At 39.8% G+C, this 17,882-nt stretch overlaps 2 protein-coding genes across 2 annotated transcripts; one reads left to right on the top strand and one right to left on the bottom strand.

The window, feature by feature from the left end:
- Positions 1–929: 929 nt before the first annotated feature.
- On the top strand, positions 930–4,812 carry TOMM7 (translocase of outer mitochondrial membrane 7 homolog (yeast); the record flags this gene model as incomplete). The annotated part of the gene is made up of 3 exons (XM_010078762.1): positions 930–955; positions 3,352–3,400; positions 4,674–4,812. Coding segments are annotated over 3 exons (214 nt in total), but the record flags the coding sequence as incomplete, so codon positions are not given.
- Positions 4,813–14,829: 10,017 nt separating this feature from the next.
- On the bottom strand, positions 14,830–17,829 carry IL6 (interleukin 6). Its single transcript, XM_010078761.1, has 3 exons — positions 17,689–17,829; positions 17,287–17,433; positions 14,830–15,048 (listed from the first exon to the last, which is right to left on the bottom strand). The coding sequence occupies exons 1-3, from the start codon at positions 17,827–17,829 to the stop codon at positions 14,857–14,859; spliced, it is 480 nt and encodes a 159-aa protein (XP_010077063.1). The 3' UTR covers positions 14,830–14,856.
- Between the last annotated feature and the right edge of the window lie 53 nt (positions 17,830–17,882).

The raw sequence follows: 17,882 nt of genomic DNA, 5'->3' as shown, positions 1-17,882 counted from the left end.
GCAGAGGTGCGGGATAGTTGTATTTATTTTGTGTTTAAAAAGGTTTTTCTGCCCCTTTTCCTCCCTGGGGGCTGTGCCCGCGCTGCGAGGGCGCGGCGAGCCTGCGTGCCCAGTGAGGGGGGGCGCACCCCTCTGGGCAGCGGGTTTAGCATGCACCGAGCAGCTTAACAGGAATGGGGGCTGTGATGCTTTAGTATGCTAGCCTGGGTGTTGTTGCAGCGAGGAGTCAGTGTGTGAGTGGCTGCGGCCAGGGGCTCTGCTTCGTGGTGCCGAGCAGGTTGCCAGCCTCTGGCTGAGGCTGAATTTCCAGATAGGTACAGGCTGGAAACGGCGTGGCTCCTGTTTCTGAACTGCTGTAGAGCATTCAGGGGATGCCTTGATGTCATGCCCGGCTTCCAGGATGTGTTTTGCTTGCTCTTGTCATATGGTAGTGGTGCTCAGAAAGCCCCATGGTAGTTCTCCTGCTGAGTTTGGGCTGTATGCCATCAGCTGCCCTGTTAAAGAGCCTGACCTACTTAAGATAGGCACATGTACAATAGGCTTGACACTTTTCTTCACTTCTTTTAAGACACGGGGTCCCAGGAAACCTGTTCCCCATGGTTCGTCTGGCATCTCTGTTGGGCCTTTTGGGAAAAGCATCTGAAACAGGCAGGTATCTCTGCCTTGAATACAAAGATGAAGGAGGGCTGGGAGCTTGATGTGTTTACAGTCAAAGCTGATAGGTTGTTTTAATTAATTGAGAGGAATGCAGTGTCTAATTTGAAGGGGTTTGATCACATAATAGATAACAATCAGGAAAAAGCTAGTCTCTTCAAGAGTTGCATACATATTTTGCCAACTACAAGAGGTCACTTCAAACACTGTGGAAAAAAATAATTGGCAGTATTAGGTTTGAAGTTTAATTACGTTTCCATTTTTATGTTTATCAGTTATTTTAAATTGATGATTTTTTTGGGTGGATATTTCGGTGGTGTTTTGTGATGTAGTAAGTTACTTCAAGACATATAAAGCCATCTTACTGTGTCTCCGTATTGCCTTCTTATAAATGTCTGCTGTAATGAAAGGACGTTAAGTGTAAGCAGATGGGAGGGGGGTGTGCAGGTGCCACCTTTGCTTACCACAGGCATTTGGAGGTGGCGTACACCTAAAGACTGTAGAACTGAAAGAACCCCTTTTGTAGTAGGGTTGCATTTGAATCTGGGAGGGAAGGTGTGATGCAGTGGAAGGGTGAGAGGCTACACAGGCTTTGGTGTCACAGATTCAAGGTAAACTTTTGTATTGACCCCTGTGTATATGAAATACTAAACACAGACAAGGAAATTTTCAGAGATTTAGAGCTTCTAACTGAAAGGCTTTCTAGGTCAGGATGGGATGCTCAGGGGATGTTCAAGGAGCCCGGTATGTGAATGCACAATTATAGGTCATTGGTCATGGTTTTTTTTGTTGTATTTTTTTAAACTTGTTTTGAAGTAGCTGCCCCTGATTTAAGTGGCTACGTTAAACAAGTACAGTTTTGTTAAACCTGGCTTGCTTATTTAAAAATTCCAGGGTAGGGAGAAGTGTGGGGGAAGGGAACCCAGAAACACAGAAACAACCATATGCACAGAGTATGACTCCTAATACAACTTCATTAATTCTAAAGCAATTTATCTGGAAAGTATGGCAACCAAAGAAAGTGGGTCAGGATGTTTAATAGTCTCAAATCATACAAGGTTATCTTCAAAGAGCTAACCTACTGCCCATGAAGTTAATAGAAGTTTTTCTATTAACCTTCATGGCCTGTGTTTAAGGCAAGCTGTCATTAATTATTTATTTTTAGTAAACTACAGAAATAATATATTTTTCATATACCATGCATTTCTAGATAGCAAGTGTAGGAGAGAGTGTGTTGAACAGTGCATAAATTGTGGGGTTCCTGTTCAAGACTTAATTTTTTCAGGAATGTTTGATACACTGAACCTTGAATTGCTTCTCTACCATACATTTATTGAATTGGTATTTGAGGCATTAGCTGGGGATAAACTCTTTGTAATTAACTTTCTTTTCATTTTCCTGGGTGTTAGTAGATTGCCAAACATCTTATTTCTTTGCAAGCTTTAGTGCCAGGTAGCTTTTCAAAAAGTGCCAGGAAAAATATAAGATTTTATGTTTATTGATTTAACGTTTAGAATTCTCTCATCCTAAACTGAGTTAACTGTTACTGAAATACTGTTACGTTCTGCATCAGGTATTGAAGTGGAAAAACTCCACAACTCATGAGAGTTGTAAAGTAGATATGTATTTTACTCAGCACTGCGGCACATGGAGGATAGCTCTACCAAAGACATGTGAGCCTTTCTAGTTGTAAAGTAGATATGTATTTTATTCAGCACTGCGGCACATGGGGGATAGCTCTACCAAAGACGTGAGCCTTTCCGCAAAACCTATCCTTCTATTTGTCCCCTGAAGTGTTGCATATGCATTAAGTTTCCCAATACATTCATTCATATTAATTTCCTAGCCCCGCTTTGTATTGTAATTAGCTAAAGAGTCCTTCTGCGCTTGCATAGTGCTCTCTGGTGGTCGTAAGGTGCTCGACGGGATGGAGTAAAACGAGTCTTCATCGCAGTTGATTGAACTTTTCACCTTGTCTCCTTGTGCATGCTCCCTTGTCTCTTGGTTGCAGTCCAAAGGACAAGGCTGGTTCCTGTCCGGTTTAGGGGTCCAAGCAGTCTCCTTTATCTCTGCAGCCTTGCAGGTCTTGTATTCTCTCATCTCGTTCAGGTTTGCAGTTCCTTCCCTTATCATCGCAGCTTTGATCCTCTCATCCTGCCTTTGCAAGCACGGCACACGTTAATCATACATTGTCTGAACAGATATTTTTAATCAGTCATTCTTTGATCTCTCTTTAACTTCTAACCCCTCTGTCTCAGTATCATTACAGAACGTTGCCTTTTAGGACTCAGCCAGTGATAGGTGTCACTGTTGATACCGCCTTACTGGATTGCTCTCTGAACAGCATTTAAAATCTGCATATTTGTGTGTGTAAGTGTGCATGTCTGGATCTTTTGGGGTAGATAACTTCCTCCATCTCACATAGCTAGCTAGTTGTCCCTGAATTTTAAGTCAGATAAAGATGCAGGTAAGAATTTAAAAAAAAAATAAAAATCTGCACACTTGTATTTATTTTCGCTGCTTTCTAACCCTTACAAGAATGTGTAATTTTTATTCAGGTAGTGCACAACTTCACAAATCATGGAGTTTTTTTATTGCGGTTTAATGGGCTGGAATAATTTGATAGTAATTCAACTGTGTAGGAGTCTGCACGTACGTATTTATATATATCTATATGTTATGTGTGTTTCACTTCAGGTTTTAAGAGAGGTGCAGATCCTGGAATGCCCGAGCCAACTATATGGAGGTATGTATGGGTTTCAAATGTACATGCAAGCCCAATGCAGATAGGTACTATTCTGGGTGTTACCTCTGGTTGTTCGCACTGGACAGCAACAGTTGTGAAGGTGCTTTCATCCATTGTTTTAAATTGTTTAGGGTGAAAGCATAGCTGGTTGTGGTTCTTGTTTCTTCAGAAATCCAGATGAGAAGACAGCAAAACACGAGTTCTTGGAAGGGCCTTAGTATTTTTCTCTTAATCTTGCATGGCTTTTAATGTATGGGACTTCTTGTGCCTTTTGGGTGGAAGCTGCCCTTCTAATCTGTTGTAGAACTAATTTATAGAAGTCTCTGCAGCAAGGAACAACTTTTCAGCTTTCTAGCATGAATTTAAAACAAAACCCAGTTTCTTTCTGCCTTTGCAAATATGGTAATAATGCTGCATGAAATAAAGGGCTATATCTTTCAATATCCTTTACTGTCCTGAAGCAAAGTGCATTTGCTCATATTGCCTCTTTCTTGTGGGAGTGTTAGTGCTGCAGTGCCGTGGCATTAGAAATACTTGAATTCCTCTAGTATTTGAGTTTTATTGTATGGCTTTCATGGGTCAAACTAATTAAATTAAAATTTTGAAGAAAGTGTGTCTCTTATTTTTCTTGAAATAACTTTGGTTACTGTGCAGAACCAGGTATTCCTAAGACAAATATTTCATGGACTGTATTGTTTACAACATCGTGTATTAACTCTTCTAGCTTACATAGTTACAATGTATAGAAATCCCATTTTTAGGATTCAGTGATTCAAGGGAGCTACATTTTAACAGTAGAAAATATGGAAAAGTGTCAATATCATATTACAATTGCAGTAAAATCTTACCTTGTCTTAAGAACTAACTTGCTGGGGTTGTTTGCTGACAATGTTTCTATGTTTAGCTTTGCTAATGTTTGAAACTTTTTTTTTCTCAGTACATTGAGTGTGTCTCTGCACAGCGTAAAGTATGCATTTCATACCATAGTGTATGTACAAAAATTCCAGAAGCATGTATAATCCAAAGCTTACAGATGCTCGCTAGTCTGGGTGCATGTACATGTGCTGTAGGTTTAAGTTTTATTTTAAAGGTGTCTTTATTTCAGTATTTTGAGGGTAGCGTTTATTCTGTACATTTGCAGGGTTGTTCCTCTAGACTTGTATTTTACAGATATCCATTTAAAAACAAGTACATTATGCAGCTCTGACTTGTTTCCTCCCCCCTCCCATTTCAGTCTACTTTGGGGATGAAGGATGTGGTGGTCCTGTTCTAGAACCAGCCGATGGACAGAGAAAGTGTCTGAAGATATGTACATTCCAGAGGATGAGGCGGACACTTACACCAGCTGTCTCAATCAGCTTGCTAATGACATAGGTTGTACATACAACAAAATGGAGTTTATATGGACCTAACTTATTTGCATTACAATGTGATTAAATAAATACAATTTGAATGGATATGCACTGTTTTTAAGTCTTTATATGAGTATAATGTAGTAATTCTTTTATTACAGAAGGGACAATCTGTTGTATGGTTTGTTGGGTTTTTTTCCAAAATATAGTGACACTCAGCCCCCGTATTTAGCCCTGTTGTGGTGGTCTATTTGGGTAAATATTCTTCTTTGTCTTCACAATAACCAGAAAACTGAGCTAATGTTTTAAATATTTCAATATTCTTCAAATATTTCTTGCCCAAATGTTGGTAAGCCTGCAGCTGGTCACTGTTGACCTTTTTTGGGGAGGGGGTGTGTTTTCCCCCCCCTCCCCCCCCAGTTGTGTTTGTTCATCTCTGGATACCTTACGGACCGAGAGATATATATGTTTTTTCCTGGCCTAGTCAGACAATAAAAAGACATAATTTGGGATGGGGTGGAAGGACACGACAAAAGTGCTCTGTGTGTGTGTGTGTGCATATGTAGCGCTCTTACTCTAAGAGAAAGTTATTAATGTACACCTGAAGGGAGAAAACAATACACTAAACAAGGTATATGCTTTATTTTCACTCCAAAGTTTTGCTCTTTGGAATATTGTTGGTTTGGGTTCAGTCAGTTTTCTCCCTTTTACCACAGCAATTCAAGTGCTGAAATGGCAACTGCTTGGTTTCTGTTAAGTAGAAGCTGCATTGGGTAGATTACTCTCCCCTCTAGAACTGTACAGGCTAGTTTGTATCTATGCAGTGATTTAAAGAAAATAATGTTTATTGGCTCCAAATTGTCATTGCAACAAAAGTATTTTAGATTTCAGATTGGCTTTTGTTTTTAACCCCATAGATTTTCAGACATTTTCTTCATTAATTAAATGTTTCAGGAATAGGAGATTTCTCAGTTTTTCATCTCCTATGAAAATACATGGTAAAATGTTACTGTGTTTAAGGGCAGATGTGATTGGAGAGAAAATGAGAAATGAGCCAAGAGGAAAAAATTAAATTGAAAGACAAGAATTGGGAAGGAAAAAAAAAAGTGGGAAACTTTTATGAGACCTAATGCAAAACATGCATCATGTTCCTTAAAATTCAATTAATCACAGTAATTAAATCAAATGTAATGAAATAGTGGAATAGCTAACGATTGTAGGGTGCTGACAGGAGAACAGAGCAAGGACAGAAGGTGGAACACTTTTCTTGTGACCCTGTATCCTGCTGCTAGTGCAGCTTTTCTAGTGCCTTTTTTCTAATGGTAAATTGAGATTAATGGGACCGCTTATGTGTCTTAAATTATGAAAGAGTTCAAATTCTGATCCTCTTTTGTAACTGATCCTAATTGCAATAGTAATGAAATAATCAGTTGGTACTTGATAGTGGCTTTAATCATGATGGTGAACATTTATCTATTCTGTTGAATCTAGTGGAATAACCTGAGAGATTCAATACTAAGACATACGGTCTTCAATTTAAAGTAGCTGAGATTTCTCAAAATCAGTTTTTGCATTTCACAAGGGTGTACAATACCCAAAATGCAGCTGTGGGTGGATGGACATAAACACATGCAGAAATGCATTGCATGTGCTCTATTGTGTGTCAGACATTTGGGGATGTGGTTTGTGGGTCTTTAACTGCCACATGGTTGCTCTGGCAGCTTTCCAATAATAATAGTGTTTGGCAAGAGATAGAGAAATAGGGAAGCGTTCTCTTTTCATTAAAAGTTTTACATAAGCATAGATATATCAAGCACAGGCCAGATTCTGTGACCTGACCATGCTGAAAATTTCCTTTAAAAGTAGCTGTAGTTCAGGTTTTTTTCAAAGACTTGAAATTATTCAGTAAATATTGCTAGGAAATTGTTACTTCTAAAATTTCTGTTAAAGCACATTGGATAGCAAATTTTTGGTAATTCATAACTACTGTGGAAAGGAGTTAAATTATTGTTCTCTTAAAAAAATATGGTTCAGGAATGTCATTAGCATAGAACCTTTGTGTTTTCAAATTGAGGAAAATAAGCATCTTTCATAGCACATTCAGGTGAATTTAAATTGAATGCCTATATGTATTATAACATTTTTCATTTGTATGCTCAGATGGTGTTTCATTCAATGTAGCTCTTTCTCTGTAAGTAAAAGGTGAGTGCAACTCCTTAAATAAACATTCCTTTTTGCACCTGAAAAAAAGAACCAGAATAAGCATTAATCATGAGTCTTGGTAATTAATTGTAAGGTAGCAAAAACCAGAATTTGAGACACTTTTTTTTTCAAGTTTAAAAATGAAGGAGTCTTTGGTAGCAATGTCTTGAAGTTACTTTGCAGTTATTGTAATTTTCACATAATTCTGATGTGCTTATAAGAGCAGATTGGTGTTCTATGAAGTTATACTTTAGACAGATTTCTATGAAGAATCTTAATTCCATAAAATAACTTCAGCGAATATGCTAGTTTTATCAAGACCTTTTTTTTTTTTTTTTTGGTAATGTTAGGGGAAAGAGGGCAGGTCTCTGGAGTAAAGTGGAGGAACTCCTGTTTGTTGGGGCTGTGGGCTAGTGACTTGAAATTAGGCGTTACTTGTTCTAAGTGTTTTAATCTTTAATTTTTGCTTTTCTATCTTTCTCCCAGTAAAACTACAAAAAGTTTTATTTTACTGTGGTATGGAAGACACTTAAAAAGGAGCAAACATGAGCTTCCCTGCTTGACTGTATTGATCAAAAGATCTTTTGTCGAGGGAATTGGTGGCTTCCGCAGCCAGGTATGGATTCTTCCTGTAGTGGGCTTTGTGTTGCAGTCCTGTGAGACCACATGTGAACTCTTAATGTTGGAATAAAGTCGATGACTGTAGTTTATGGAAATCGAGCTGTGATTTCCACAGCTGAGCTAAGGCTGCAGCGTGAGATGTGTGAAATAAAATCATTAATGCTTTCCTGTGTGCTGTGGAGATTGTACCCACTTTGAGGTATCTTCTCTGATCTTGCCTGGAGGTAGGAGTTGTTCAGCTGTGTGCCTTGTGCCTGCAAAGCAGTGGTGGAGTGTGCTGCTGGGTGTTTCCTTGCCTGAGTGCTAGGGAAATGCCCCAGGTGGGAGGCTGTCGCTGGAGCCTATTGTGCCTGTTGACAATTGCACAAGGGACTGAGGGGAATGTTTCCACCTGGACCAGTCTTAGGAAGATCAGAGGTTGTAGTGGGTCTTAGCTCGCTATACTGCTTGCCAAAAATGAAGGCATCTTGAGGATTTTATTGCAAGAAGTATGCCACGTTCTCCATCTTGAGTGACCTGCAGTCTCATGCCTATGGTCCTTTCGCATCAGGAAGGCAACATCTCTCTGTGTCAGAAAGTGCCATTTGGCCTCTGCCTCCTCCTGCGAGAGTGACAATGGCAGCAATGGCTTTTGTTTGGTCTCCAGGGAGGGTGTGCCATGAACAAGGGATTGTCCTTAACCCAGGACTGAAGAAATGGGCTGTTTCTTCTCCACCAGCCAGGATCTGTGTGAAACACTAGCAAAGTGTCAGGAGGTTCTGATGGGCAAGGAGCAATATGGTATCCTGTCTTTTAAATATCTTGTTCACTGTCATACTGACTACAACAGCTGGTGGTTGTTTTACCATTCAGGAATAACTTCTCTATTTGCTAGAATTTCTATATTTTCTTAAAACTGCTTTGCCCATCATTATATCCAGCTGGAGTCAGAAGATCAGTTATGACGTGGTCCTGTTGGGTGATTGTGGTGGACAGCAACTCTTCAGCCCTTGGTGTGACAACCCCTTAGCAAAATGTCTCCTAGAAGCTCAGCTCTGAGGAGCTTCCCTCAGGTGTGGTCATAGCAACCAGTACAAAGGGAGACAAAGCTGTTGGGCTAAAAGAGGGGGAGGAAGAAAGGGAGAAGGTTAGGGTCCTGAAAAGAGAATAAAGGTGAGGAGGGCAGTTAGAAGAAGAATAAGAGTAGGAAAAACAGACAAGGTTTTTAAAGGTGAAAATCAGGGAAGAAGTGAGAAGAAAACAGGCGTGGACATGAGAGAAGGAGCCGCAGAGTGCTGTGATACTTGATGTCTGATACTGAAGGAGTCTTGTGAGTTTGGTGGGTTCCTTGGCCTTGGCATGTGGACTGAGGATCTCCAGGTGGTAGGGTGTGAAAAATTGCACCGTTTAGTGTAGTTGCTCAACGGGAGAAAAAAAAGATACGTCTTTCAGTATAACCTTGTTCTTAATAAGTTAAGCTACAAAGGAACCTACCTTTTTGCTCCAAAAACTCTTCAAGGCCTGGCCAGTTGTGAAGTGAAAATGAGGCTGATAGGAAATTTGGAACAAGGATTTCATTCTGCTACAAATTCCTGGTGTAGACACAGGGGGTATAAAGTCACTCTACTGTATCCTGTCACAGTTACAAAACAGAAGGCAGGTGCTTTTTTATTGAATTCATTCGTCAGCAAAACTCACTTTAATTTAAACCTATAGCTCTCAGACATGCAAACTCTTGAGACCAAAGCAGCGTCCATAGTTTTGTCACAACAGGCCCCTGCATTGACAATGTATAAAACCTGTCCTTGGCTTTTTTTGTGCAGCCATCTTACAAAGTGGCTGTAGATGACAAAAGTGCTTCTTAAGATGTATTTTTATTGTGTTGTGTTGTAAGTGAAACAAGGATCTAACACATTGGTTCCTATCAGGAAAAATTGCTAAAACAAATTATATACCCTGGCTATTTTTGGAAATATTCTGTTACAGACTGGAATTTAAACTATGATGATATATTTGGAAATAAAAGCTCATTACGTCTCTTCTCACCACAGGAGTAGAGACCACATCCTGGTTGAATGTTATATGACTAATTTAATTTTTACAAGTGACTACTTAATTGCAATTTCCAAATACTTTTCCATGATGGTGTGCAGTGCAATAGCTGTTTCTTGGTTCAGTTTGTGGGTTATGTGCATTGTTTCTTAGTTATGCATCTGTTAATTCAGGATTAGAGGATGGGTAAGATGGATGGGATGCTTATCTGCTGAGTGGAAGAGGGGTTTTACTCTCTATTTCTTCTGATTAAGAAATGAATTCCAAGTTTCTATCAAAAATAAGAAGTTTGAGCAGCTGCAAAGCAGGGAGCAGTTATTAGCTTGGGAAGTGCAAAAAGCCCCGATTTCCATTAATGTTCCAATTCTGTTTCTCAGAATCCGCTTTATTCTTGTAGAGACCCCCCAAATGGTGCAATTCGTGACAGTGCAAAGTGAAAGCACTCCCTTGCCAGCCAGACTGGAAGACTGACTGTGTATTTGCCTTCATCGCAAATGGTCTCTTTTCTAACGAATTCCGTTTTATCTCAATAGCCCTGTTCCAGGTCACTGAGGTACATGATTAGGAGGGGTAAGCGTAGGTCTTGCAGTTTGAGGGACATCTTTGAACTTCACTGTATTTGTTAAGAGGTGCTAGTGTGGGATCCCCAGGCATAGTCAGTACGTGGTCCCTTTTTCCTTTGGATCTCTTCCCCAATTGTTAGTAGAAGTGGAAGAGGAGACAAAGACTATTGCAATACAGTAGTGACAGCGTAGTAGCTAGTTTTTCCCTTTTGAGCTGAGAATGGGACTTTGAGCTTTCCTTAGATGATTTTACTTTTGTGTGTAACAGCTCTTCAGTGATTCTCTCAGGTAATAAAACTGTTAATATAGCTTATACATTGTATTCTCCCTATTTATATGGTACAGAATGTAGAACTGTATCTATTAACACCTAAGTTCAAAGAGATAAAGAAACAACAAATATATTTGCTGGTTTTGAAACCAGTCAGAATTTTGCACTTGTTACAGTTGAAATGGAATAAAATATTGAAAATACTGTGTTAGGTAAGCACTGTCTGGTAGAAATAAGTATGGCAGGGCAAATCAAATCTTAGTTTTCTGAATTTGAAGATTAATGATTTTTTTAAAATTGATTTTCTCATGAAAGATTGAATCTTCTTAGATTCTGGTCACTGAATACAAAATCGGATTGGAAAATTCGTGTAGTGTGTTATCTGATGAGACCACCAAAGTATGTTTAGATTACAGAAATCATAGAATTATAGAATAGTTTGAGTTGGAAGGGACCATGGAAGTCGTCTAGTCCAACCCCCCTGCAGTAAGGAGGGTACAGAGAAAGTTGTGCAAAATCAGTTGATTTTGTTAAGAGTTCAGGGAGGAAGTGGTATTTCAATGTTTGAGCATCTAGAGGTTGCATTCTCTGAGGGTGAGGGGGTGGGTTTTTCTTTTACTGGGAAGAAGAAAGAAATTCATGGAGAGAGATCAGAAATTGTTATCTAATTGTTTGACTCGAGAAGCAAGGATCTACAGAAAAGTTCCCCCCAAATATCACAAGGTTTGTAGTAATATAGATGTATTTGGCAGCACTTCTTGACCATTAGGATCTGACTTCCATGCATGCTATTGAATACTTCCCTTTCCACCATTTTATCTTTTAAATTGAATGCAGAAAATAATTATTAATCACAAATAACAGTGGCAAACTTAGGGGGAAGTTTCTGATTGAGCTCAGCCAACCTCATGGCTCATTACTGCTTGGAAAGTGATCCTGTTCCTCTTGCTTCATGGGTGGCCTAATGTTTTCATCTCTTGTAGCATCAGCTCTGTCTTGCTAACCTCACTTACCATCAGCCATTAATAAAGTCTGTGAAGGTACTAGAGATGCAGAACATCTCTTTCAAGTATCTGTTGTCCTTCCTGACAAAATTTAGTGTTTACATCAGTACATAGGCTTACTGGACAGGGAATGGTACCGCAACCTGGGAAGTGGATCGGGCTGAAGTGTTGTCTATTTTTCTTTTTTCTTTTTTTTTCTTTCAAGTTTCTTACACATCTGACAAAAAAATATGGTTTAAGAAACAGAAAAATTATAGTTCAGAGACTGCAATTGCAAAAAAAAAAAAATTCTGCATTACAGATTGCCTTAGTATTAGTTTGCATTCTGTCTTTTATTTTATTTTCCTCCCCTGTCTAGGATTTTAGTGTCATGTCCACAGCACCAAGGAATATTTTGTTTCTCATCTTTAACACTGTTTCTTAATACTGTGGGCTTTTTCTTGCATACTGTAGAGTGTATGCATGCTTTTTAACATAGCTTTACCCTTTTCCTGTGTTGAGAAAGCAAATTCAGAATTAAATGAGTTAGTGATCTGCTGAGCATTCTGAAATCTCTGTGAAGTTAACAAGTAGGGATACAGTGAGAACATGGGAAAGGACTACCTGAGATCTGAAGGGAGAGGCTTGTCCTGTACAGCAAGCAGCCAAAACACTCCTTTGCTGGGTAGCTTTCTAGTTTTTATAGGCAGTATTAGCAGGTCTTTTTGGTTTTTGGTTTTTTGGTTTTGTTTTGGTTTTGGGTTTTTTTGCCTTGCTCAGTCAGTTAGGAGGAACTCTCTTCAGGTAGAAGTATTGAGATATTTCACTGTTGCTAAAAGTAGCACACTTATTTTTGAGGATTGATTTATAAAAGTTAGGAATGTTAATTTTTCCTAGTTATTTTTTTATGTGTTTGCACTGGTTTGCCAACTAAAATGTCTGCATGTGTTTATTGATTGTTGTAAAATACTTTCTACACAGCAAACTGGAAAAATGAAGATAGTTGGTTAGTTTGAGAGGTGCCATAACATGCTCAACGGTATTTAGTTCTCAGACTTCCATATGAATTCCCCACTGTGAGTCTTCATGTGTCACAGGCACCACCAGCGTGCATAGATTTCAGCAAGTGGTACTTATCCTGGGGACAGTCCCTGGTGTTGGCACAGTGGCAGCAGGACGATGGCCAGAAGGCAGCTGCTGCGTTGAAGTATCCTGAGATTTGTGGGTGGCTGTGGAGGAGCTGGAGGTAGAATGATGGCAGTTCAGTGGCAGCATCAGCGATACCCTTCACTCCAGGAAGGACTGGAAAGTTGACCATCCCTCCCAGCAAGTGGTAATCTTTGCTCATCTTCTACATCTGAAAATGTACTAGCATTTACATCTTTACTAGGATTGTGGACAACTTGGGGTGGCCACCAGCTGAAGGGTGCCGGTGGGAAGTGAGGTCGCTTGTCTGTCAGTTGTGCGATGTTGCAGTACCCTGTATCTTAGATACCTCCTGGAATTCAAGGAGGAAATCAGTGTGAGGTTTGTTTAGCAGCAGTGTACGCGGTAACTAATGCTGATCTTGGGCAATCACCCACTACTGGGAGAGGCGAGACCAGGAGATGCCTTTCTTTTTGGTCGGCCTGGCTGGCTGTCTTTCTTTCATTTCTGCCTCTTCTCACTCTCTTCTTACGTAGTAATGATAATGTCCTTTAAAGGTCCAACAGGGGATCCACAATTGGATCTCATAGCTATTATGGACATAGTAATGGCCGTAATGGTATCTAACCAAATGGTCATTAAGAAAATCTCAGTGAAGGTAAGCTGTAAAAAAGCCAAACCAGGCTTTCCTGTATCTCCCAGAGCACATGCCAGGACAGTCAAAGCGGGATCTTTTGTGTTGTGAGAAAAACCCATGCACCACAGACATCTTGAAAGTGACCACCTTGAGGTCTTCTCATTCCTTGGTGAGATGTTGCACAACTCGAGACGTTGGTTTTACAATATTGGGCAAAGCCGTGGTTTGGTTTGAGCCTCTGAGATGCAGGCTCTGGGTGTACTGGTCACTGTTTTGGCATCCCCCGTGGTGGAATGCATCTGTGTCTGATCTCAGAGGAAGAGGAGAATTTACTGATTTCCTTATCCACATTCCAGGGCTGGCCTTTCATTTCATTTGCACCACTGTGCTGCTTGAAAGAGAAGGTAATTAATGTTCTACCATTTGCAGAGACAAAGCTCAAGGGGCTCTGGCCACTTGCATCCTTTGTGTGTGCTGTAAGCTGAAATTCCTCTGGGTTTGGGTGTAGAAGGTACATGCACAGCCACAGAGAAGCAGGTGATACAGCTAAGGAACCTTTCAGTGGTTTGGTACTCAGGCTGAGGATGTGGGGGTTTTTTCTTTACAGTATATTCTGTAATTTGCATTCATGTTATGTGGCCTGTCTGTGCTAGTGCAATATAAATGACAGAAGACAAATGTATGAGATTGTCAACAGTCATTGACATGTCAGCAGAAATGTGTTGATTTATATCACCTAACAGAAGAACCTAAGACTCTCTTTTCCTGCTTCTTGTGGGGGGAGAGATGATTAATGTAACTTGGAAAATTCCTTTGGATGACAGCAATAAGTCTAGTCAGATGGCAGTATTCATGTTAAACCTGTTAATTAGATATCTTACCATCTTATTCATTTAAGAGATTGCTTGACTTGTGAGTATCTGCTTAAAAGCAATTACAGTTTTATAGAGTGTTGTTTATTAAATGTAGAGGACTCATTGCTCATTTGTTTTTCAAGAGCAATGATGCTTTATTGTGTTAATTCTGAAGTACCATGTTCAGTGTGTCTGGTTCCTTTATATATCCCCTTTTAAGAATTATATGTTGATCAAGCTGTGTATGTATGTACCTATGCGCTGTGTAGATAACTGACCTAATTATACAGATAAAATTCAAATTCTTGAAAGTGGTTATTTTGATAATTGCAAGTATTAAAAATTGGATACCTTAGAATTCCTTAGTCTTACTTAAAGTTCAAACAAATGATACAGGTTTTTTAAAATCACCTTTTATTTGTTCTAAAAATATAAATAAGTCATAAATACCATCTCTCAAATATTTTAAAAGTATAAGTTATACAACAGTTTTTCTGGCTTCTGAAAATATTTTTTTTTCTTGAATATATATTAAATGAGTTGATATTCTGAGTAGTACCACTAGAAATGAAATAAAATAGGTCCTCTTAAAAAGTTATTTCTAAATATCGAAAATATAAATAGGAAACATTACAAACAAATAAATATTTAAATATAATAAATAGTTTCCTAGGAGGAAATGAGAATATATATAAATGCAAACCATTGTTACTATTTCTGGTTCTTAAAACAGAACAACACTGTCATCAGCCACATGGCAGATTTGTGACAAAGGATTGTGCCTGAATTAAAACATTCAGACACTGACACTCCTGATGTTTTTCAAATAACGAATGGCCCTCACGGTTTTCTCCATAAACGAAGTAAAGTCTCGGAGGATGAGGTGGGTGGTGATTTTCTCGATCCAGGCTTTATCAGACCTCAGCTTTGCACGGAGGGATTTCTGTGCAGCTGGGTCCGGGATGATCACTTCATCGGGATGGATCACCTGTGCAAAAGCCGACATTGGAGTGCCCTGGTTAAAACATTGTAATTGAGCTCGTTGCAGAGCATCAGTTTATATGTATAATATGTTCCCAACCAGCTGCGTATCCACCCTTCTGTGCTGCGGACGACAGACCTCCCTGGGACCTGTGCATCCCTCCAGCCTGGCATCTGCGGCAGGGTTTGAGGTATCTTGACACCCAATACGACTACTGCAGAAGAAGCGGAGGGTCTCATCTGGTCTGTACCGTTTGTTCTGGTTTGAATGCCTTGCGGTCCAACACACTGCACTGAACAGATCGATACACCTCTTCTGCTATCTGCCAACTGCATGGTTAGTTGGGAAGGTGCTGAGCATGATTGTCCTAACCTGCACTGGCTGCTACCTCCTGAGTCATGAGTTCATTAGGTGACCTTGGAGTAATCTCACGTTTTGTGGTAGACCAACAGTTCCCAAAGATGTCAAACTTGTTCAGCTGCTTAATTCTTACTTACCAGGCATTTAGGCATGTGGGAGGCTGTCACCAGCTTTCACTCGTGTGTGGAATCCTAACTGCAAGCTGAGCAAAAGGAGCGATGTACCTAATGCTGACTGACAATGCTGGGCACTCGGTAGCCAAATGCCTTTTAAGAACTCATCCTGTGAAGTGGGTGGGTGACTTCTGAAAATGGGAGTTACTAAACCAAATCATGGAGCTGTTTTAGGTGATTCACCCTTTAGCAAGTGACAAAAGCACGTTCACCTCATTCTGGAACTTATTTTTTTTTTAATTCAGGAAGATATGAATATTCTTTCTGTCCAGACCACATGGAAGTGGATTCTGATATCACACACCCAGTTACTGGTGTACCCAACTCCTTGTTGCACGCTGTAGAAGTTTGTTTTGGACGATATCTGGTACGCGGACAGGTATCGTGCTGATGGATCTACCTGACCACAAGTGACAGGTTCTGTCCTTGCTGTCCCTACCTTAAATAGCAGCTAGGCTTCTCTCATACAGAAAAATTTCCATCCTGGAGATCCAGGCTCCTCTTTTTGTTCAAATTTCTGTAGTTTCTACAAGTACAGCTTTTGCTTTTGACCACCGTGTTTAATTCTGCCTGTGCCAATTACCTCGATCTTTCTAATTTTCAAAAAAGGACAGTCTCCCTCAGTTGTGAAATGAACTTCTACAAAGTAATGTGTCGATCTGGAAGCCAGTAACTGGTTATTGTCTTATGACAGGACTATTCTTCTTAGCTAGTGCAGTGTGAAAAAAGCAGTTCATCTCCCTTTCACTTAAAGAACGATGGACATAAATAAATATGTTAGGAAGTATGACAAATACAATGGGCTTTGCAGATGCCAAAAAACACATTGAAGGAAATAATGCCCTGAAATTTCTGCAGTCCTTACTCACCTGGGTGGTTCTTACTCAGGCAAATAGTTTCCCTGATGACAAAGTATTCAAGTTAAGGGTTATTAACATGAGTAAGAACTGCAGGAATGAAGTGAATTTTTGAAATGTGATCTTTCAAAGCTCTCCAAAACATAAGAGAACAACTGTCAGAAATTAATAGCATTTAGTTTAGCAAATCAAAAGAGAATTGGGTGTTTGTAAAGAGGATTTTTTTAAAATGATGATTGCAAGCAAAAAGTGTGCTTTTCAATAGGCAGCACCTTTTATTTAGTTGTTAACTTATGTGCTGAATTTAACAACCTTCCTTGATTTTTAAGCTACTGATATCTCAATATATCATACAGCTTGACTTAAGACTTTGTTTTGGAGAGTTTTAGAGATTAATAATATTGTAAAAATGTATTTGCTCTTATATATGTGGGTTTTTAAAAAAAGTTACTTATTTCTACTTCTGAGAGGGTTGCAACATTAGAAGGCTTGGACTGAACTGCAGTTCCACAATTAGGAGCAAGTTCCCAGAGAAGCCTTATTTCTATCAGCCAGGCAGCATTAGTATATTTGTTCTTAAAACAATATGATGCATTTAGTTGTTTGTTTGCAAATTAGAAATACCAATAGAAAGTAGGAAGAAGAGTTGTTTCTTTAAGAAAAGAAGACAAAAGCTTTTAAAACCTGTAAGTTAGTCGTAAGGGTAAGTATCTGAACATAAGGAACCATCACCTGTTGCTGCTGAGAGAAATGAAAGTGGGAAATGTTCAGCTTCACATAGCATCCTATTTTTTCTGACTACACATCACTGCTAAGCCATAACAATTATTGGAGGGCATTTAAAACCAACTCACCATCTGTTTTATTGTATGTGCCAGATGCCCTGTGCCATAGCACAGCAATTCGGCGTTTTTCTTTTCACTAGTAAAAGTTTCTTGTACGTATTCAAGGTATGGCTGAAATGTGTAAAGCCCGCTGGCGATTTTCTTCAAGCATTTATCCTGAAATGAGAGAAAGGTGATAAGGTCACTGACAGCTCAGAAATGCCTTGATCACAATGTTGTGCATACAGCGCAGGTAAGGGGACAACACTTATGCAGAGCGTGGAGGTCCATGCCATGCTAAAGCCACCTGGACCCAGTGGCACAAATCTTTAGGTCAACCTCTGCAGTTTTTTGGAGCAGGCAAAAAAGTACCACTGGGGCTTATTGCCCCAGGTGTATAGGATTAGCCCAGAAAGGATAGCAGTTCCTTGCCTCATCAAAGCCAGTGAAGAGACACCCGTCTTCTTCTGTCACCTTGGGGAGGTTGAGGTTGTTCTGGACGAGCATTTCCATACTGTTCACGCAGACGGTAAACTTCTCACACAGCTGGGGAGAGACACCGAGAGATTTCATCGCACCTGGCCCGCAGGCAGCCACACCGGGCCGGCTGTGCGTGCCCCCGGGCC

The sequence above is a fragment of the Pterocles gutturalis genome, unplaced genomic scaffold (genome assembly GCF_000699245.1).
Source record: "Pterocles gutturalis isolate BGI_N339 unplaced genomic scaffold, ASM69924v1 scaffold16493, whole genome shotgun sequence".
NCBI classification, from domain to species: domain Eukaryota; kingdom Metazoa; phylum Chordata; class Aves; order Pterocliformes; family Pteroclidae; genus Pterocles; species Pterocles gutturalis.
This window is presented reverse-complemented; position numbering and strand designations above follow the sequence as displayed.

What these genes read in the sequence shown, in the direction of transcription:
- IL6 (XM_010078761.1), bottom strand. Translation starts at nt 17,829, where the DNA reads ATGAAATCTCTCGGTGTCTCTCCCCAGCTGTGTGAGAAGTTTACCGTC. An exon ending in TCTTCACTGGCTTTGATGAG is followed by an intron (nt 17,434 to 17,688) that starts GCAAGGAACTGC and finishes CTCTCATTTCAG; the next exon opens with GATAAATGCTTGAAGAAAAT. An exon ending in CACATACAATAAAACAGATG is followed by an intron (nt 15,049 to 17,286) that starts GTGAGTTGGTTT and finishes GCTTTTGCACAG; the next exon opens with GTGATCCATCCCGATGAAGT.